The sequence below is a fragment of the Caloenas nicobarica genome, chromosome Z (genome assembly GCF_036013445.1).
Source record: "Caloenas nicobarica isolate bCalNic1 chromosome Z, bCalNic1.hap1, whole genome shotgun sequence".
Lineage (NCBI taxonomy): Eukaryota > Metazoa > Chordata > Aves > Columbiformes > Columbidae > Caloenas > Caloenas nicobarica.
The window spans coordinates 13,546,033-13,568,685 of NC_088284.1; the positions used below are offsets into that span (position 1 = coordinate 13,546,033).

General features: G+C 40.3%; 1 protein-coding gene across 1 annotated transcript in view; it reads right to left on the bottom strand.

Moving 5' to 3' along the window:
• Window positions 1-1,781: 1,781 nt before the first annotated feature.
• Window positions 1,782-22,653, bottom strand: part of MRPS27 (mitochondrial ribosomal protein S27) — a 47,127-nt gene continuing 26,255 nt past the window's right edge. The window contains exons 5-11 of the mRNA XM_065656058.1: window positions 17,158-17,272; window positions 16,595-16,673; window positions 15,176-15,291; window positions 12,288-12,390; window positions 9,875-10,017; window positions 6,319-6,474; window positions 1,782-2,200 (exon numbers count right to left, since the gene is read on the bottom strand). Of these exons, the coding sequence (XP_065512130.1) occupies window positions 1,961-2,200; window positions 6,319-6,474; window positions 9,875-10,017; window positions 12,288-12,390; window positions 15,176-15,291; window positions 16,595-16,673; window positions 17,158-17,272 (952 nt within the window). The 3' untranslated portion in view covers window positions 1,782-1,960. The remainder of the gene's footprint in view (window positions 2,201-6,318; window positions 6,475-9,874; window positions 10,018-12,287; window positions 12,391-15,175; window positions 15,292-16,594; window positions 16,674-17,157; window positions 17,273-22,653) is intronic.

Sequence of the window (22,653 nt, forward strand, 5' to 3'; positions counted from 1 at the left end):
AGTTGTGGGGGAAGTGAAGCGTGCTGTGGCAGAGGGGGGTGCACAGCAGCTGGCAGCTTGCTGGAGCCCAATTAGCATTAGCAGCCTGGCATATCTACTGAGCAGGGTGAGGGAGGGTGGAGGTGGGGCCAGAAACAGATGCTATCAATAAATAAGCAGAACTGTAGTAGTGCCCATTGCGGCATCACCGAACAGAGCCTCATATGCAATAGGATCAGCAGCTGTACTGTCTAGAGGCCATGTGTGAGCAAGGAGGGTCTTAAAACCGTGTTGGTACAGAGAAGATCCCCGCAGGGAGAGGTGCAGCCTGCAGAGAGAAGCTGAGAAAGGAATAAGGATGCAGGAGTAATTGTGAACCTTTGGAGGTACAACCTGTGTTCTGACAGTGAATAACTGGAACCTGCAGGCAGAGGGAGGATCACTTCCATTCCCTGTGGCTAGACTTAGGAGCGATGACCTCCTTAAAACCAGTTTTAAGGAAATTGTTCTTGAGTGTCTTGGACTCCTACTCTTCCTTAAGGCTCCCTAACTTCTGCCTCTAGTAATCAGAAAGTATTTAGACCAAGAAAAATGAAAAAAACTTCAGGAGACCTCAGAAATAAAAGTTGCCCTGGAAAGTCCACTGCTGGTTTAGTTAGGCCAAGCCACAAAATCACCCACTTACCTGGAGACAGCGCTAACTACAGTGTGGGACAAAACAACAGGGCTTGCTGACAAGATGGGGTGAAGGGCCATATTGCCAAGTTCTTGGATGTGAAAGAGCAATCAGGCTGCGTGTTTGCTGAGAGCAGGAGAGGTATTTGGTAGATATGGGTAAGATGCTTTCCTACACTTAAAACAAGTTCACAGATTTGCAGTGTTCTCGTTGGATTTACAGTGAGTTTGTGATGTGAGTTTTATGGCTGTGTATGATAAAACTGGAAACGCTTCCCAGACCCCGCGGCAAAGCACAGTGAGACAACACTGTTGTCACCGTAACAAGCTGCAATACAGCAAGGCTGTTGCTCGGGGCTCCCCGTTTTCCCTGTTTGCCCTGTCAATTTGCTGGCTGCAGCTGATGAGATTCTGTGGTGACAGGGAATGTAAGCAGAGACGGACGGTGATGCATCCCACAGCCAACACACTATGATCCCTTCCATGCCATTTCCTTGTGCTCTGTGTGAATAGCTACATTGTTTTATGGGTCTGAAGAATGGGGCATGGAACCATGTAGACAGCTGAGGCAAGGAGAGAATTAGGTCAAAACCCCAATGAAATGGCGCCCTGAATACAAAAGGAAATAGCGCTGCAGTATGAGGCTCCTTGGTGTTTCCTGAAGTGATTGTGCATGTTTCTCTACTGACCTTAAACTTGCAGGAGAGCAGCACCAGCAGAGTCAGGAATATCTGACTTCCTTACAGGGAAGGCACATCTGAGTGCAAGTGCTAACTCACAAGGCTGAAACTCTTTCAAAGTAGTTTTTAAAGCAGTCTAAATTTATGTTTCAAACTCCATCTATATTAGCCTGAATTTTCCGAATGGACTAGGAATAAAAGCAATCAATATATGCTAATCCTCTTAGTGTCTGAGGTTCAGAGCAGCCAAGGGTTTCTTTCCTGTGAGAAACCCCTGCTGAAACAACTTGTGTTTGAAATTCTTCACTCTGCTTTTGTTTCTTCCACTCTCTACACCTTTCATCACAGGCAATCTACTTCTTCTGCCTCTGTTTCTTTGTGTTTTCTCCATCCCACCCCCGGCTTGGCTGATGGTAGGAGGGAAATACAGCATACATAGGATGATGATTTCTAAACCACATGCTTTACTTCAAGAAACAGGCAAAATAGGAACAGTTTAATTTGCATACAGCGGTCACAAACATTCGCAACTGCAGCAGGATTGAAGTAAAATGTTAATAACAGTGAGGACTTCAGCTCCCTGACAGACAAATACAGACCACCGTGGCAGTCTTTGAATTCCAGTACTAGGCAGATGCTGTAGCTAGCTTCCTAGCTTCCATCTCCTGCTTAGCCTTTTCTCTCATCTCTCTCTCTCTCTCAATGAGAAGTGCTTGTTCTTGCTCCCACTCCTTTAGCTTCTGTTCATGTTTTGCAATGTCTTCCACTTCACATGCTGGCAGCTTTTCCTTGACAAGCTGGGTGGTCAGGGTTAACAGGCTTTCAGATTCAACCTTGCCAAGCGAATGCAGCTTAGAGTACAGCTCCTGTCATAAAAAGGGATTTGGTGGGGAGTGAGAAGGAGAGAGCCAGTCAGTCACAAAACAATCAGTCACAAACTTCCCTATAACAACCAATACATAGATGTTTGAATCTAACTACTAGCTGGGCTGTACAGGCCAGGTAACTATTTTATACTAGCTAAATGTTTTGACTGTGGTAGCTGGCATAATTTCTCAAAATGCTAGCCTCTAGAATAATTTTTTTGAGCAAAAAAACTAAAATAATGAATTTTCATTTTCACTAGGCATTTAAATTATCTTTATTTTTCCAAGTTCAGTTATCTGGTATTAACAAAGATCAGCTGACGAGTCAATGTAATCTGAACACCTTGGTTCTGCTTCTTACCTCAAAAATGACTGAACGATTTGCCACACACTGCCTACATTAGCAGCCCTCTCAACAGATGCACATCGCTTTAAATGCTCTCTTGCTAATGGCATACTAAGTAACTCCCATGATTTTTCTTCCAGACAGTTACTGTGATCTGAGGGCTGACTACGCCTACACAGACTGTACAGCAGTGCTAAAGCAAGCTGTATTTTTTCAGTAATATTCCACACTGAAAGTAAAAGCTTCAGTAAGAAACCGTGCAGTATTTGTGTCTTGATCTTTACTTACCTATATTTCATGTAGCATAAATAGCATAAAAATATTAATTCACTTACAATGACGAATCATCCAGTGATATTATTTCTGGCTTTCTGGAATCTAGCCTGATGACTCACTAACAATCTGATTAATTGCCTTAAAAGTGCAGATACACAGCCAGGAAGGATGTTCCTGGGGGAGAAAGATGACATGGCACTTGCAGATTCTTTGCTCTTTGCTCACTCATTAGATGGCAACACATTTTCCTGATTGTTTTTTTTTTATATAAAATATTTTACAGAGCCCAGCACTTGCAAGAAATGTTTAAATTAAGTGTGTGTCCTAAAGAAAGGTACATGCGTGCTCCTTTCCAGGGCCATTTGAATAAAGCCCATTGTTTTGCATTGCAGGATGACGGAAAGAAGAGGTCAGGATCATCCGCCTCCAAACAAAAAGGCAATGCTGGGGCCATGCAGATATCCAGACTTTCACTCCCAGTTATCACTGGAAGCTTACACACCGTGCTGCTGGCCCACAGTGTTCCTCTTACCCAGCCCACACTGGCAATAATCTGCAAAGGCAGTGCCCCTCAGGTCCTGTTCTCGAGGCTCTGCCTTGCTCTCATGCAGGAAACTACCACATTCCCTCTGAGGCCTCTCCGCTTCTCTCTGCCTCAGCCAACAAAACTGCAGGCTTTGCTGTGTTTTGCCAGACCCTGGAAGGTTTGAACTGGACAGACAGCAGATTAAAGACTCTTTAAAATGCTAGGCATGCAGGTCTGAGGGGCCTGGGTATTTGGCTCTGTCTGCTCTTTGATTTTATGATAAAGAATGAAAACAGAAACAGTAGCTTTGAAGCTAATGGACTGAAACTGAACTAAGTAATAGTTAGGTGTATTCATCTCTATTTTGTTTCAAATGTCAGTAAGCATACAGTCCATCAGTGAGAAACACAAAGATCATACAGCTTGGGTCTGGGGAAGCAACCTGCAACTATACTCATGCTTACAGATTCAGTTCAAACGTAACTGGTTTAGATAATTCAGATTCTCCCTACTAATCACTACCAAGGATTTGCTAAAAACAGGGTTTGTGCACTGAACCTAAGCAGTATGAAATTGAACTAGAGAAAGGCAACAAACTAGCTACTAATAGGATCGCTCTCCTAACCCATTACTGGTACCGCTGAACTGTAATCTTCCCTGCTCTGCTGTGATACATTAGTGAAACTAATTCAGGAAAGCAGGAGGCTTTATGTCCTGCAGGTACCAAAAGGGCCCATTTTCAAGTAGCTAAATTATTGATGTTTATACGCAGTCTCCAGGGCTCTGCATACAGACACTTGGAGAAGGAACACTGCTTTTAGAGAGGGTGTGCCCAGAATTTATGTGATGAAATGCTTGCCCACTGATCATTGACACAGATGGAAGGAATTGCCTGAGGAACACTACTGAGTAGTGAGCCTCAGTATATGGGATCTGAAAAGAGGTAATTACAACATGAATGACAGTGTCAGACGGAGAGTCTAAATTACAGCTCTAAAGGGTTTATCTAGAAAGAGCCAAGTGCCCTGAAGTCCTGTTTGTTTTAGTGAAAGTGAAGGACATACTGTCTCTCACACATCCTATCTGTTAGGCTGCCATGGCTTTTTCAGGTACTTCCACAAATGGCTGGTCTGAAGGTTGGTATGAGACATGGAATCCAAGTACGTGTATAGAAGCCACGCAGAACAATCTACAGTTCTAGACAGGAACTGCATGTCTGGGGCAAATACACTTTTCCTTCCATACCCAGGTGTATGACTTGTGAAAGGACAGAAGAAATTTGTTTTGAGCTCAAGAAGAAAGACCAGGACGTGCAGGGCTGGACAAAGTACGACAGAAGTCGTTTCAGCAACAGGAAGTGCAAATTCGGTGTTGGGGTTACATCACACGAGTGGCAGATGACCTGTGCTGAGACAGCAGCTGTGAATGCCAACATCACCAGGTTGCTTCAGAGCTGCCACCTGCCCTCAGACTCGTACGTAACTCCTCTGCTCTGTGAACTAGACCGACAGGTGTCCAAGGGTTCAATTGGGAAGACAGGCTGCTGCTGGTCTAATGGATTTGAGAAGAGTTGGAGAGCTCTTTCAGGCTTAGCTGAAATGGCATTCTAACTTGAGGGCTCCTTTTCTAATCCAGATAACAAGAATTTGTGTCTTATCTATATATAAATTACTGTTGGGTGCCTAGATTTCACATGAGGGCTACGTCTTTCCTTATGCAGAGCTAAGCATTGGGACTGTAGTTTGTCAGCTCGATGTCAGGGTACTCACTACCACACCAGGCAATGCCTAAACTGGGGTGAATCATGGAACTTGTGGAAAGGTTGAGGTGAGGAGAAAAGTACTCTCTTGGCACCAGTCTGTCCCCAGTTTTGACATTTAGGCCTTGTTTTGAGCACTCTGCATTATTTTCTTCAATGCTAGACAACAGATAGACAACGAGCGACTCATAAAAATGTCTCACTCCCTCCTTCAAAGGGCACTTGTGTTTACCTAATTCACTGTAATTCATCCAGGCATTAATTAGCACATGCTGTGCACCCACTGGTTCCCAAACACTTTAATTAAAAAGTTCTAAGTGCCGACAAAACAAGTTTAATATCTAAAGATTAGTTGCAAATAATTTATATAACTAAAAATAAGAGAAGGGAAAAGTGTGTGTTTGTGAGGTGAAACCATAGGCTACTAGTCTTTTAACTTTTGAAATTTCTTAAGAAGAACAACTGTCTGTATCCAGGACAACTGTCCAAGGTCATTACAGCAGCAACGGAAACCGATGGGCTATGGAAAGAGTACTGCTCCTGGAACTACAAGCCAGTTAGTTTCAACTTGAGGTATTTGATCTTTACCACAGCACAAATCAGAGATGATAGAATAAAATTAGACTGTTACATAGCTATGAGATGATCAAATAAAATGAACCCATTATATATAGTAGCTATGCCCTAATGAACAAATATTTGTGTTTCACATTATCAGTGTGACGACCTAAAGATAAAAGGGAGGTGATATAGCCTTTATTCCCCAGACTGAACTTATAGGATGCAACATTCCTACTTAATCATAAAATACACAAATGGACAATAAATTCAGGATGGTGTCATGCCCAGTACAATTTATTTTAACAAGGAAGAGCCCACACAAGGTCAGATAATGGATCTCTAATGACATACCACTTTCGTGAACAAGATTTGGATTTATCATTTTGATGTATGAAAAGTGAAGATAAAATCACAGCAGACAGACAAAAGACAAGTGGCCTTGAGCATTTATGTCTTTGTAGGCTACTGCGTCCTGTTTGAAGAAGTTAAAACGTAAGGTGACATCAGTTTCAAAAATGCCAGGTAGGACTCCTTGTGCACTGAAGGGATGTCAGCCTACTAGCCATTATGAGACAGCTTATATATTTTCTAGTATATATTATGGAGATATACTACCGCTTAGAATATTTAGACAAATGCAAATCTCTTACCTTGAATCGGCTGTAGTACTCGGGTGCTTTAGACTGCTCTGTTAGTTCTGATTCTGCACACTGTGACTTCTGCTCTGATTCCTTGACTTCTTCTGTCGATTCTGGACCAGGTTTTGCTTCAAGGACAGACTGCAAAATGGTCTCCAGAGCATCAATCTGGACAATCACATTTGTCATTGTTAGCATAACCAGTTTGGAAATACAATCTAAGTAACACTACTGTCACGTTTGCAAACAACTTCATGAGTTACCATGTATTTTGAGATGACTTCTGTTTCTGATAAAAAGAAAAATTCTAAAAAGAAATGGGACTTACTCTTGGAAGAATTTTGTTCTATCTTGGGACCTTTGACGCTGGACATTAAATCCCAGCAACAGAACAACTCTTCCACCCCCTGTCAACAGTAAAACTCCCCATGACTCAGATGCTGACTGATCTTTGCAGATCTGCCAGGCATTAGATCAATGTCTCCTCTTGGTCTGACATCTGGCCATAATTCCTAACACTAAATGGTAGCCACAGTGATACCAGCACTAGCATGATATACAATCACATATACATCTAAATAAGATACTACTATGGAATGTTTGAACTATATAATCTCTAACAGATAAACACCACCTCTTTAGTGAAAATAAGCAGGGAAATCAACCTCTTCACTAACAAGTGCATTCATTTGTATCATTAGTTTAACAGTAAAAATGGAAATGTAGGCATATAATATACTGGTATAGGTATATTTTTAATGTCTGGGATACCCGCATTGTCTTCATGCTTTTGTCTTTCAATGTGAGAGAGAACCACCTTATCCTAATCTAATTGCAGTTGTATCAAAAGAATGAGTTAGCTTCACTAAGGGACTTGGTAAATCATTTCTGTGTGCGTTACTGACAGAAAAGATGGAATTGCTATATGGATGCTGCTACTGTTTTGGGAATAACAGGATCTCTGTAACTAGAATTACTGGATGGAGGTTGCCTGCATTTTGAAGCACAGCTTTTACAAATCCGAAGAGCTGTTACCCTTCCAAGAATCCTAATTCTGAATGTTTATCAGTAGGATGAAATAACTCTGTGTAAACTTTGAATCTGTGACACTTTCTCCGAGCAAAAGGGATCTTGATAGTTATGGTTTCATTTTCCTAGCATAAGTATATAATCCTAAACAACAAAAATTAGCCTTATTTGAAACAGTATTTTTGACACTGAAATGTAATCTTTAAACTAACAATATTGAAACAGGATGAAGTAAGCAACGAATTAATAACTATATGCTTGGAAATGCATACATTCATTTCGAGTTTCTCAGTCAAAAAACCCCAAAATTTGTCTTGCTTATTCAGAGTTAAACAAAATAGAACAATACTAAAACAGTGTTTCTATTATTTTATTATGATAGTAATGGCAGAGAGAAAAGGACACCCTGCTAGTCAGAAGTGGATGGAAGCTTAAAGTCTGAAGGAAAAGTGACTGATAATTGGCCAAATCACTTGAAAATGTTTGCACCACAAGTGCACAGTTAAAAAAGTTAATTTGAAAACTTCCCTTTTAGATAATGAAATTTGTTCAGCCAGAATATACCATTACATTTTGCAAAAGAACCTAATTTGCAAAACCAGGGCTGTGTCTTTCTCAGGTAACTCTATGATTGTGCAGGCATACAAGAATAATTATTTATAACATGGCCCACAATTCTCAGTGCTGTGATACGGATTTCCAAGAACTGCACAGTGATCAATCTAGTCTTGCCTGAGAGGGGCCCAGGGTACTACAGGAAAAAAGGGTTTATGGCACCTGGGGTTCTTTCCATCGTATCTGCTGGTGAATTCAGTGGAAGCTGACTGACTTCAATATTGACATGGTCAATGCTTTCAACACTTCACCCTTAGGAATATTGCATTTTATCTGGAGATAGTAATTAAAAATACCTTATGGATTTTAATAGTAAAATCTTAACGAGCATTTAGGTAGAAAAGGCAAGATGACGCTAATCAATACACTGTAATTACTTTATACCAGATAAGGATATGGACCAACATATTTTTTTGTTTTCCTTTCTGCATTGGGGTCACAAAAATACATCACAGAAAAATTATTTTGATAATAGCAAAGTATCCACGTCTGCTCTTGGTCCTCAGGTTGGCGAAACTTAGGTAACTTGCACTATTGTTAATATACTGCTACCTAAAATCCAAATGAGGCCAAGTATCATTTCAGGGAAATTTCTGTGTGGCTCTCATAGTCATTGCTTTTTGGACTCTACTACTGGATTTGTACAGAGACACTTGCAGCAACAGCACGTGATCAGCAACAACCTTATTTTGTAAGTTCTTCTGTGAGTTCTTAAAAGACACATGTGATTAAACCCTACAGCTTTATTTGTTCACTGAACAAAGTAAAAAGTGTTTCTGCAAAGAAATATTGCTAGGTATTACCAGTTTTTACAATTACAGTACCAGTACACAGAAGGATGGGACCCTCCATAGACACAGATGTAGCCTTGTTCTAACATTAGGATGTTCACCCACAACCCTGAACAAGCTGAGAAGTTCCTTAATTTTTCTAGGGTTTGTAAGCAGAAAAAATTCGCAAGTGTATTAGGTTGAGTTCCTCAGACTTGGAGTAAGGATGAAATCCCCAACACCACACACCCATACAGGTAACTTTTTGGTGGAAGTTCAGATGTGATCCTTCCTTGCACTGTCCGGTATTACACAGAGCTGCTTCTGAGTATGGAGCAATAGGAAAACCTGTTGAGTAGTGCCCAGGCCTTTATTTGTCAAGGGAAATGCAGACACTGCAAGCCTAATAGTGATGCTAACAAAATGGGGATTTCCATCACCAGAGACACTGTCAGGAAAGAGTACCAAGAAGGGTAGATGAGATGTCAGTGCTCCAGATTATGTGGTGGTGCTTTCCTAAATTACTCCTCCTAAACTGGCTGATTCCAGGATCAGCCTGAAGCACTCCTGAGGCCTAAGTCCCTTACCACTGACCTGGTAAATGGACTGAATCTATCCATCTGTCCCGACTGAGAGACTACGACCCTTCTAGAAATCATTCTGTAGCTTTTTTGGACCAGTATCACTCAGAACAGTATCATCTCAGAAGGCACAAAATACATGGAATTAGCCAGGAGAGGAACAAGATGTGACATTTCACTCTCACTGCTATGAAATGTGTTTCTGAGTGAGTTCAAAAGCTTGGGAAACAATGGTATCTTCCCATCCCTATAGCCATATGCTTGCTGTGATACAGACCCCAGTGTCTCTACAGGGAGGGAAAGGCTCAGGAAACATACTTAGATGGTTTGTGGCAATAGCGGACACTCATTCCCAACGACATGCCAGTAGACATCCTCACTGGCTCATCAACTGAAGCAGCGGTTCTGCTGTAAACATTTCTTTCTCTGCTGCCTTCCAAATCTCTGAAGTATTGCTGAGCCTGTAAAAGTCTGGTATCTTCTCATTAACAAGGCACAGAATTCACAGGTTTTACTGGAGATTGGTTTGTACAAAATTCCCTCTGTTCAGCAGGTTATAGCCTTCATACTTACAGCTTCTTTGCAGATTTTGCTGTCCCCTGACAATGAAGCCACATTCTCCATCACTTGCAAAGCTCTGTTCAAGTAACCAGGTGTCCACATCAGTGGCATTAGATTGTATACAGCTCTTAGCCCTTCATTCACCTCCACTTTCCCTGTGATAAAAAAATAATTTAGATTTAATACTTCAACATTTGAGTCTTAATGGAATCTGTATGGCTTAGCTCTGTTTTTCAGAAGTGAGAGCACGTGTCTGGGCTTCTGTGGTAAAAACAACAGGCTCTTATACAAAGGTGCTCTGGCAGAACTGTGATTACCTTATTTTGTTAAGGTTCCTTCTTTTTGCCCAACTTCATGGCTATTACATGTTTGTTGCTGGTTCATCCCCATCCCCCGCCTCCTCCCGCCTTGCTATAAATTTTGTCCAGATGGGAAAGAGGAGATGTGGTCAGGTTTTCTGGTTGTCTGGCAGTTCTAACAGCAGCAGGATGTCAGAAGACCTCAGACAAATGGTTCCTTAGCCTTCAGGGACCAACTATACAGGACGTGTGCACTAAATTTGAGGCACTGGACTCACCTCTGTGGCTTTCAGGCTCTACTCACATATGTGTCATGGTCAGACTGTATAGTATTTACAGCATCTGCTCTGGCTAACTATACAGCTTAGTAGCCCTATTTCTCCTGGAGTTTCCCAAGAGGAAATAGAGGAGATCTGCCAAAATGAAATTTGGGTCCTCAATTTAGGACACTCTGTGCAATAAGGTCTTCACTGACTTTAGCAGGACCTGTGATGTGCAGCATCATTGCCAATGTGGCTTTTCTTCTGACAGTAATTGCTAGAGAACATGAAACTCCTACGTAATAGAGGAAATGTACATCACGTTGCAGTTAGCGAGGACTAATTTACAGTGATTGTTGCTCTAACGTCTCAGTTTTGTCATTGACAATGTAACAAATAATACCACTTCAGTGTAGTTTATGAGGGTCATACCCTCATAACCATCACTGGGCACTTGCCCAATCTAATTTGCACTCTGGCTATAATGACACAAAACTATGAAATGCACCTTGCCCTTCTTCATATGGAAAAGTTTAGGAAAACCAAGGTAATAAGTGCTCAGACAAAGCTCATGGACTGTAGCTAAATTAAAACAGCTGAGGTGCTTGAGGCCACTCTGTGCCTGTAGACATCTTTCACTCTCTCAGAGGTTGGTTCCATTAGTGTTGGCAAGACTGTGGAATACGTGACATAACAGTAAATAGCTTTTGATCTACTGAATGTCAATGTCATGGAACAAGTATTACTGCTCACAGACAACAGAGAAGTGCATTTCTGAAATACAGCCACTACTCAATCAAACTATATGGCATAAAACCCACCACGAACTGAATGCCAATTGGACAGCAAAGTCCCTGTTTATATCAGCATCTCCACTGGATAACAAACTACAGCTCTATGGAAAACTCTGCTTTCAAATTAATTTTCACATTTATCTCTCTTTTTGACTGAAAACTAGGTTTTTTTGTCTAATGGTCATGATAAATCAGAATCGGCATCCTAATTCTGCCAGTACATGTTGTATTTTGAGGCCACATTTTAAGAACAAGTCCATTTTTTCTTACCCTCAATAAATTATAGAATAAAATATAATGCAGCAATGGAACAACTGCATAATCATAAACTCTAAATTAATTGATTACTTTCAAGTAAATAATAATTTTGCAGAGAAGGACAAAAACTATTTGCACTATGGTCCTCTAAAGGTTAGAGGAAATTAAAGAATTACTTATTCTTCTTCCTCATTCCTCTTCCATCCAATTCTAGATGTACTCTGATCTAACTGTAGTTTAATAATATAGCGTATTATTAGAAGCAAAGACTCCTTAACAGATGTAGGATAAAAACAATGCTATCTGCTGTTCACAACAGAAACAGTAACTTTACAGTGAGCAGTAAATGTTCTAAACATAGATTTTTGCAGGCTGTAATCTGCAAACTTCTAGTAGTTTTAAGAATTATTTTAAGAAGCTCACAAACTCTAAGAAACAGAGTCTATTGCCCATAAACTTGAATTTGTTTTATGTAACTCTTTACTTCTTGGAAAATTTGTTGGTCCACAAACAAACCAACCCTATTGTTCTGCAAAGATGTCTTATTTGTTTCAGCTGCCAACCTAATCCTGCAAGGGGCCCTGAAGCAGGTTCTGAAACTGTCTGATAAAGTGCATACCATTCAAATCAGTATTATCCTCCAGCATTACAAAACAGGTTCAGTCTTAACTCTGAAATTGTTCCTTCCACTATTTCTGCCTTTTTTTAACCTCAGTCTTCTCCCTGATTACATTTTATTGAAATAAAGATGCCAATTTAATTCAGCCACTGAAGATGCGATGGAAAAGATGACTGCTAGGGAGGTAAAACTTACCAAGGAATGCATAGCCATACAGCTGGGAGCTAAAACCCAGAGTGCTTGTTTGTTTTAAACCCGTAAGCACTAGCGATGCTCCAAGATTTCTCTCCTCTTCCCACTGCAAATAATGTAAACCAAGTAAGTGTTACGTGACAAACACAAACATAAAATGTCAGCAGTCAAAGACAGCACACGTGGCTCTCATCAGATGTCTCAGCAATAAACTAAAGAATCATTAAGCATGTCCAGTGTTCAGTTGCAGTATATATATCCTAATGAATAGTACACTTCTCATACTGAGGAACATCTCTCTTTCCAGAAGACAGTAAAATCTGGGTGGGTGAGATTTTGCCTGGAAGTCAATCAGTGCATTTCCTTCAGGACAGAGGGTTACACTGATTCACATTGGCCAAACTCTGCCTCTGTCCTGTATGTTCTAACACTTGCTTCAAGCTAAGACTGCTGAAGAAAAAAATTAGATGGCTTCTGTAGCAGAGCAGCCCTTTCTTTTAAAAATACGGTAAGATCCATGCTCCACCATCCCCTCTACAACAGGAAAATACTGAGAGAAAAATATGCTGCTAAAGGCAGCACAGTCCAAAACCTCCACCGTGAAAAGAACATGTGCAACTCACCAAGATCACTGTATGCCCCAGGATTAAATGTGCAGCTGTCTCTACAGCTAGAGATAAGTACCAGCTGTCTGAGCCAGACCACTGCCAGCATCCTATCAGTACATACATTAAAACCGTAAAAGTAGTGTGAATTTTATTTTGCTATGAGATAGTACAGTACATTTTTAAAGACCAGAGGAGCACAGTCATCAAGGATAAATGTCTCTTCACTGCGAGTGAAAGGAGCTGAACAACTCTCATTGCTAAGAAAATGAGGAAAAGGAAGATATAAAAGGCCATAGACTGGAGGAAGCCTGACTCTCTAAAACATGGATGTTGTTGCTGGGTACTTCAGTATCTTGCTTATTACCTTATGACCTGTAACAAATAACCCTGGTGAAAGGAAGAAGCCTTCTGAAAAATTCCCTGGATTTGACCTTCTGGTTTAATGCATTATTCAGAGATATCTTTTCAAGGTGTGGCATTTTTTCCTGTTTCCATTTGGGTGCTACATGAATTTGAATGGTACAATCTGATACAAAATAACATCACCTGACAGCCAGGCAAGGTATTTGCCTGACTCAGAAAAGGGATACAAGGGGATAGGGCTGTTTCCTGCTAAATTCAGCACTCCAGCTGAAAGTTATAGGAAAATCAGATGCAACTAGAAAAACAGAGCTTTTACCAGTCAGTCTAAGTTCTTTTGGGAGTTAGCCCATTTGGCTTCAAGAGCTAGAGGAACTGGAAGGACTTCATGTTAACACCTCTGCAGTGGAAGGCAGCAATCACACTGATTGTTTCTAGCAGTCAAGGAGGAAGCTTTCCAGTGAGAGGCAAGGATGCCCAGGCTTTCAGTGTTGTTTATAACAGCAAAAAAAGGAAGCTCCGTATCACCACCGCTATACACACCAAGGACTACCATAGTCAGATTGGCCAAGATTCAGCTAGCAAAGTCAAAAAACTTTTCACCAGGCTGTAGGACCCTCAGCTACAGCCAAAGGCCTGTCTGCAACAGTACACTCTGACCTGTCCCACATCTTGGGAAAAGGGAACGGGGATTTTCAGAAGTAGCTGAGCAGATCTCATAACTTCATCTACCCCCACCTCTTAAATCAAACACAAAAAATTGGTACTGAGCATTATGAGGTGTTGAATGGTACACCGTATTGTGTATACATATAAAAATATGGCTTATTGCTGGCTTTGGATGGGGTTATTTAAAAATGCATATGAAACAAGTCACAGGTACTTAAATATGCTTGTCTTAAATGTGTCTTATGCCCACACCTTTGCCTGCATGTTCAGCTTGCATGAAGCGCTACACATATTGACAAGTGCTTCTCTTTGCAGTGAGGATATACAAACAAGACAAACACAATTGGAATATGAGATCTTGGTCCCTCTGCTTTTCATATACAAGTGATCACGCATATTTGAATTCTGGGGAATGAAGGAGAATATAGGACAGAGCAAATGCACATCTGTTTTCTATAGTGAACTCTGAAATTACAACCCAATTCACTAAAACCTTTACGCATTTGTAAAATGCATTTTGGAAGATGCTTCATGTAACACAAGTAGAGACTTCAAAGATTTTAATTATGGACAACACCATGCTATTGAAGGCTTGTGGCAAACCACGTGAGAAGCAGCTGTCTAAAGTGATGGACATGGCAGAGCCCTTTGCTGGTACCTGAGCCCCTTCTGTAAAGGAAGAATAAAGCCACTTCCAAGAGCCTGAACTGTCAAATTGGCCTTAAGCAAGAGAGAGATGTGAATAAGAAATTCCTAATCTTTAGAAACAGGAGAGATGTAACAAATTTCGTTTTAAAACAAATACATGTGGAAACAATACTCTCAAAGCCAAATGGGATAGTAAAAATCCTGGTGAAAATGCTTTACAATTATGCAACATCACCTTTACCAAGCTCCAATGGTGAGCAACGTTCACCTTAACACTGTCCTGTACAACAAGTGAGAAAGTTTTTTGTGTTTACTGGTACAGCCCTCTTTGATCTGAACTGGCATATCATAACTGTCCAATGGGCATAGATTACATCTGAAAATCCCAACACACCCTCCCTTTCAGAGAAAGGAGCAAAAGGGGTGACAAGTTATTTGCCGTCTTTCATATTTTCTTGTTTGGTTTTTTTTTCTCTCTTCTGCATTTAATTTTTGCAGGTAAACTTAGGAGAAATAAAACATATTCATAACTGAATGCCAAACCAACTGCACCACGACACTTAGAAAGAGAGGCTCTGTGTATCATTTTCACTGTGGTCAGCTTACCGTATGTTCAGACTTAGTTGCGAGGTACTGGTACAAAACATAGAGAGAAAGAAGCTGTGTTGAGACTTCATCAAAACTTTCTTGCAGCATGATTTCTGTTACTACTGACATAGCATCTATGGAGGAAAACAATACACAATCAGCAAGTGCACACTGACATGTCTCTTTCCTTTTGCATCCACTAGTGTTCACTGATACTTCACCGTTGCAGTATGTTTTCAAGAACCCAGGAAGAAAGTTAAAGATTTTTTTATTACTAGCAGTATAGACTTGGGTTATTCAAACACACTGTGATAAGGAAGAATGGGTTGAGTAGCATAAGCCCACAGCAAAGGGGCTTTCCAAACTCACCTCACCTCTACACTCTTCACCGGCTCTTCTTTGCTCAGCCCTTCAATCATTAACATTTTTAAACAAAATCTCTAAAAATGACTTATTTGTTCTTGTGTTGAGATTACAAACAAGAGAAGATCAGCTTAAATTCACTGCCCTTAAGGTGACAGGAGAGTACAGCGGAGCAGAAATACTGTCACAAATCACCCACAGCGCTCACTGTATTCAGCCAGCAGCGCTCTGGAGGAGCTCCACAGGGAGTTCCAGTGACACTCCCTGCCAGGAAGGACACTTAGTTAAACAAAAGGCCTAGAGCTTGTCAGAGAAAATAAATATGGATGGAATAAACGGAATTCTCAGATAGGGGAGTTCTCAGAATAAAATATGTATTAATTTGCCACTTAACAAAACCTTCATAGAAATAGCAAAACCTGCAAAATAAAAGCTACAGACATGTTCTTCTGCAATTCTATTATCCCTTTCAGTTTTTTGTTTTACAAGAAGCTTAGGCAAAGAAAAGCTCACTGCAAATCTACAGTAACAGAAAACCTGCAGTGAAATGAAAATCTTAAACATTTGTCATCAAAGCTGAGAGGATTATTCATCTTAACATTTAAACAGTCAACAGGGCAAGAGAGGCACCTCGACACAGCAATTAAGCAGAGCTGGCTCTCTGGAGTGACAGCCTAGACAAACAGTTCAGTTTAGATGTATAGCTTTGTTAAGGAAATGTAGGAAAACGCAACATGCACTTTGATTCTTGTAACACTCTAATTGTCGCTAATAACTCCTATGATCTTGTTAGTACATAAGCTGGACTTGTAAAAATTGAAGAATTTTACACTTGAATGGGATTAATCACAGTAGAAACTGTGAACTGCACGTGTTTAAAAATTATATAATGAATAAGAACCCAACAAAAATGAGACATAAACACGCAGAAAAGTAGTTTAAAGAAGGAAGGAGAAGGTGTGTTTTTACAGTGACTTCGGAGGAAATATGGCTAAACGGTTTTAATTCACATAAAGGCTGTGCAGATTTAAGAGCATACAACTGAGGATGCAGAATTGCTACATAGTTTCTTACCTTCATATTTCTTCTGCTTTATAAAGCAATCCAACAAAATATTAAATGTAAAATTATCTGGAAAAATCCCATACTGAACCTGAGGAGAAGGAGGAAAAAAAATCACTGTGAAAATCTGCTGTTTAAATCTTCCCAAGCATAGCACTGCAGGTATCAGAAAGATCAGAACAATGGCATTGCACATGGGTGCAATGTGGCAGTCAAACAACACAAGGAGATTAGCACAGCTCCTGCGGTTTAGGCGTTCTAACTTTCAATGTACTGGATTTGTTCTGGCACTTTGAGACCAGAAGGGGCATTGCCTATCAGGTTTTTATGTCTCTCGTGCATCTAGCATGTTTCAGACACCAGCACTGTTTAAAAACTTCCTGGGAAAGAAGAGTCAATGAAAGCTGTAAAGGGCTTTAGCTAATTCAGGTCCAACATTAATTTTTGTCTTGACAAAGAAATGTCTGAACTTAAAACCACAGTCTATAGACCTGGCTGCAATAGGAACTTCAAGCAGCCACACTTGTCTCAAAAAGCTGATCAAATATTCTTGGCTTTTCCTTGTAAAAACTTACCTTGTTTTTTAATGTGTATAAGGCTTTGTCTTGTGCACCGTATTTTAAGCACTGTCTGATCCAGCTGTGGATGGTCCAGTCTCTCAAGTACCAGCAATTTGGACTATGCCGAAACCTAAAGGATGATAAATAGTCCAGGCGACAACATGACTCTTCATTATCACAGAAACAAACTCTGTAAACAACAACTATGGGTTTCAGAACTCCTGCCTTTTATGATCTTAAATATAAATCTGTCTGTATTTGTCTTTGCAGTCAATCATTGCTTTCAAAGCTTTGATATACTTTAACAGTGTGTATGAAGGAGGAACCTTAACTCTTCACAAATGCATTATATTTGAAACATCACTTTCCAGAAAGCCTACGGCTTTTCCCCAAGAAGATGAACACTGTAAAACAATAGCTTGGTATATTTATGAAGGCCAAGACTGCCATAAACACTGTAGTACTTCTTAACCTGCCTTTCTGATTGTGTCACATCGTATTGTTGCTAGTCTGGTCAAAAAACCACACTGCTCGGTGACTGACAACACAGCAAGTATCAGAATTCCATCAAAATGTTTATCTAGTGTTTCCCACCCTTGACTTAGAGAGTCGTGCCTCACTTCAACCCCTAGAGAATTCTTTGTGCCTCAGCACAGGCCATCGCTGGGCTGCTGCGTGCTTCTCGCGCATTGAGAAATGTTTCATCAGCAAGGCATGCCTCACGCAGGGGCAAACTCTGCTCCCCGAGCTGCCTGGTTCCCGACAGATGCTTCTTTAACCTGTTCTGAGATAGCTCAGGCCGTGGCTTCAGCAGCGTGCCTGGGCAACTTACTCCAGCGCTCAACCGGTTTGTAAAATTAAATACTTTTAAGTTTAGCCTCTTCTGTTTCATCCTTATTCAGCGATATGCACTTTGCTCTGTAGTTGGAAAAACGTGACGAAAAGCATATGGGGCTTCACCTTTGGCAAAGACTCAAAAACTAATTAGGAGTCCAGCGGTAGGAGCTGCTGCCTTGGTTCTGGGCTGAATTTCACACCCCAGTGTGAAGAGATGCACACAGCCTTTCCCAGTTCAAACTGTAAGCACGAAAAATGGGCTCAGTCCCCAGCACAGAAGTGACTGCCACCTCCTGTAGAGAATGACGATGGCGGCGCCGGGCTCGTGTGCAGATGCTTGCAGCCTCAAGCCAAGCTGCAGCACCATTTAGAGGCAGGGCAGGCTCTTCCATCTGAGTGAGCATGCTTTCCAGAACATTTATCAGATTAATGTGGCCACCAACTCTCTTTCTCCCTCAGTGAATCTCTGCGTATTGCATCCCACAGCTGAGGGCTACACAGATGACCAAGCCTGGAAAAGTACTGCAGCCTAGAGAGCCTTCAGAACGCAGAAGACATCTGTGCCAAAAGCAGAGCTAAACAACTACACAAAGTATAAATATACTGTTTTTGTAAGTGGCATATGAAATATTCCCATTAAATTAAACAGAAAAAAAGAAAAGCATGCTTTGAATATTAAATTACAAACATCCATTTTGTTGCTCTAATTGCTTTCCATTTTCTTCCCTCTGGAGTTCAAATATTTGGAACAGCAAGAACATATATTTGCTTTCATTAAAGTCCTGTTTCAATAATGCTTACAGGAAGCATCAATTACAGGCATTTGGATTTAATCATATTTTGATGAAACAATTATCTAGTTACTGCACACTGTTTCACCAGCCATTTAAGGTGGGTCAGAGTGCAACACCAGCACCCAGTAATAAAGCTGCCAGCATCTTTTAAAGTCGCTTCATTAAAGGGTTAATATTGTTTCACAAGTGGAAAACAACAGACTTGTCTTATAAAAACATCACACTCTCAAAGACTTAGGCCTTTTTTTTTTTTTGATACAGTCTTTGGCATAATTTCTACAAATTAGTTACACAGGAGGGAAGCAAACATTTAAAAAAAAAAAAAAAGGAAAGGAAATAAAACCCCAAACCCCAAAGGTTTTAATGGGTTTGAATATTCACCTTTTTGCAGCACCATAATTATTCTCTTGAGTACAGCAGAGTGAGAGAGAGCACTCCAATATCTCCTGCACCTTGGGAATGCTAGAGTCTAATGTAATGGTGAAATGCTTCAAGGTTTCAAATTTAAATTGTACTTGGACAGTAAAAGGCCTAACAGGGATGCAATGTGGTCTAGAAACAGGATGAAACACATCCTCAATTAGCACAAGTTCTTGGAATCGATATGCACAAAATTCAGAGGCATGTTATAAAACTCTTTTAAAAAAAAAAGTTCGCATGACCTTCGTAAGGCTGGGACCGATTCCACTGTGTGTGTGTTCACGTACAGAAAACCACGGCATCTGCCAGATAAAATTACTGTATGTTACTGTTAACAGCCTTACACTTGGACCAGGTATCTACTGTGCTAGGTACTATGCAAACAAAAAGCAAACAGATTCTCAGCCAAAGATTTTTCTAGTTAATTCTAACAGTTAATTACAAAAGAGTTGCTTGGGAATGAAGAAAGGGGACTGGTGCCAAAATTGCTGTCTCCAAGTCAACAAGAATGCGATACATATGCATGTACATGATCTCTCAAGACTACACACTTCCATTAATCCACAATGTGGCAGAAAGAGAATTTGAAGTGAAAGGGAAACAGGTACGCTGCAATCTTTAATTGTTTCTGATCCATATAGTGCTGGAATGAACTCTGTTGTACTAGCTGAGAAGAGAAGCCAACAGAGAATCTGTTTTTACAGCTAACCTAGACAAACTAACCAAATGTTGCGGCAGACATTTTTATTTGAAAGGGAATCAGAGAAAGGAGATTGCTGGTCATTTTGACAAGCATTAATATCTTCTTCCTTCTCTTTCTCCATGAAACACAAAACAGGATATAATTAAGCAAGGCAATATGTTCGGGGACAGATGAAAAGACAGAAGGAAGCTGAAACTACAGAAAGCAGAGGATTCAGAGTGAATTAAATAAAGGAAGCCTCTAGCAATTGCTGTGTGTTTAATGGAAAGACCAGGAGGTTATCTTGCAGACGTCTGCTGCTGAAACTCATTTTTCTGAGAACTAATAAAAACCCGAGAAGCACAAGCTTCTTATAATGTGTTCAGAGAAGACCAGAAGAAGCATCCATGACAGTATTAAGGGAGCTCCCTGTTGGTACATTTTAATGTTAATGGCTAAAGAATCAATATGGTCATCCTCCTGGTCACTGTGCCCCCATAGGGAACATCTGCCCCCATAGGGAACAAGAAGAGGAATACCTGTAAGACAAGGAGTTCCTGAAATGTCAAGATCACTGTGACTCTAACAGTATACAGTGCAATGGTACTAGAATTTCCTTTATTTTGGAAAATTGTTCAAATTATGCATTCCAGAAACTTAGTTTTCCTAAACTATTGCTTTGTACTTGCAAAATGATTATTATTATAACTTGGAAGAGATACAGTGAGCGGACAGCTTCCGTACAAGGCAACCAGAACATTTTTTGCCAAGCAAGTGCACACTCTCTCTTGCTCAAACTGACCAGCACATTGGTCTAAGCATACATTTTTAGTTTTCTAACTTCCTGCACAAGGCCTTATTGTCCGTTATCTATAGCAGTGCTGAAGGACTAATGCTGTATTAAAGAAACTGAACAATGGAAAAGTTTATCAGATGCTGAGACTGCTTTACGGAGTGCTCTACTTATACAGCAAACATGACTTCTGTTGGTGCCCTATCACACTGCAGAAAAGCTGAGTTACTTCCCTTCTTCATTTATTTTAAATGCTCTTTGAAATTTGTTTGGTGCCATCAAGCGGTGATAGACCCTAGTGCGGCTTTCACATACCTTGTATTCTCAAGGGAAGTAATACAGCAACCCTGAGAGCAAACAGAAGCACCAAGATGCTGGACTGTACTCTTTTCCCTGTGTTTGGCACAGGGGCATTCACTGCTTTGGGGACAGTCACAAATGAGGAAGATAGTAAAGGAAAATGTGCTGGACTACAGAAGAGCAAGCACTGCAGAAGTAATACACTATCACAAAGAGCTCTGCGGTACAGAGGGAAAGCCAGCTCAGCAGATCTGTTCTAATTCTTTGCTAAGATAATCAGAAGCTCCCATTTTGCACTCTGTGGCTTTCTTAAGGGTGGATACAACATGTGTCAGTGCCAGAGGCTATCCTTCTGCAATACAATATTCTTTGTTTTTCCCGATCTGTGAAATACAAAGAAGAGTCCCCTTCCTTTCTCCAACGTTGTCTGAACTAATGAGAAAGTATTTTGTAATGATCTACGCATCCAGTGCACAGAACCATATGATCTCTTGGGCTCCAGATTTCTTCAAGACTTTCTAAATTTCACCTGCAATTTGATTTGCTAACATTGCATTACCATACATAAAAACATGTCCTTAAATAAAACCTCTTGTACTATAATGTTCTTTGCTGTTCCTATGTTTTAGGGATTCCTATACTGTCTTCTGCCATATTGCAAGGAAGTGGAGAAATTAACAACAGAAAGACACTGAGTAATCTCCATTCTTTCATTATTTCTAATATAGATCATTTAGATGTGTTATTCCGCTTTCCTCAGAGTTAAAACCAAAAAGGTTTCATATGCTGCTAGTCCACTTGTAGGACCTACTCCAGGAAAGGAAGGAACCTACCTGGTGGTGGTCACTGTAAAAAATGTCTGACACTTACACTTCAGATCTCTCTCATTTCTTTTAGAACTAGAAAGAAATAGAGGTTTGCATGTTCATTTGCTTTAATCAGGAGGGAAGAGTGCGAGATTTCTTCTCATCCACTTAAAATTCTAAAAAGTCCTGAAGAAAAATGTAAGGAGACTTAAAATGAGTAAATATCATGAGAAATGTCTCCTGCGAGCCAGGAAAAAGCTCTCACAATGGAATGAATCCAAAGCCACTCCACATTTTACACAAGTCATACATGGCTGTGAAACTCCTTGGCAATGCCATGTTTTTTTTCTTTCCTGGCACATATTTAAGCTGCGGTGTATACTGATCGAATGGATTCCAGGCAGGCTTAGCTTAGAAACTGGAAGGCTAAGGAAACGTCACCCAAGTCTCCCTTTGTTTGTTATTTCAAGACACAGGACTTGGGAAAAATCCTCTGCATTTTAAATAGACCCAGAGGCATTGCTCATGTGTCAGCATGAAAGGCAACAGCCCTGAAAAATATCTGTTGTTTGAAATTTCCTTTTAAACATGAATAAGACTTTTATTTTTGCATCTCTTTTTTGCCTGCATCTTAGTCTACACCTTTCTTCGTATGCATCCTTTTAAAATTTCATGTATAAACATACCAGTCGAATACGAAATAGCTCATGCATTTACCTATACTCAAGCAAAAACAGAGGGAACGCTTTCATTTTTTGTTGAAATAAAAAACTCAACTAGCATACATAGTATAAGAAATCAATTATCAAAAGCAGTAACAGAACAGGTTTAAAAAATTAGACGAGTCAACTACAACAGAGGATAGTCTAACGCTGAGTC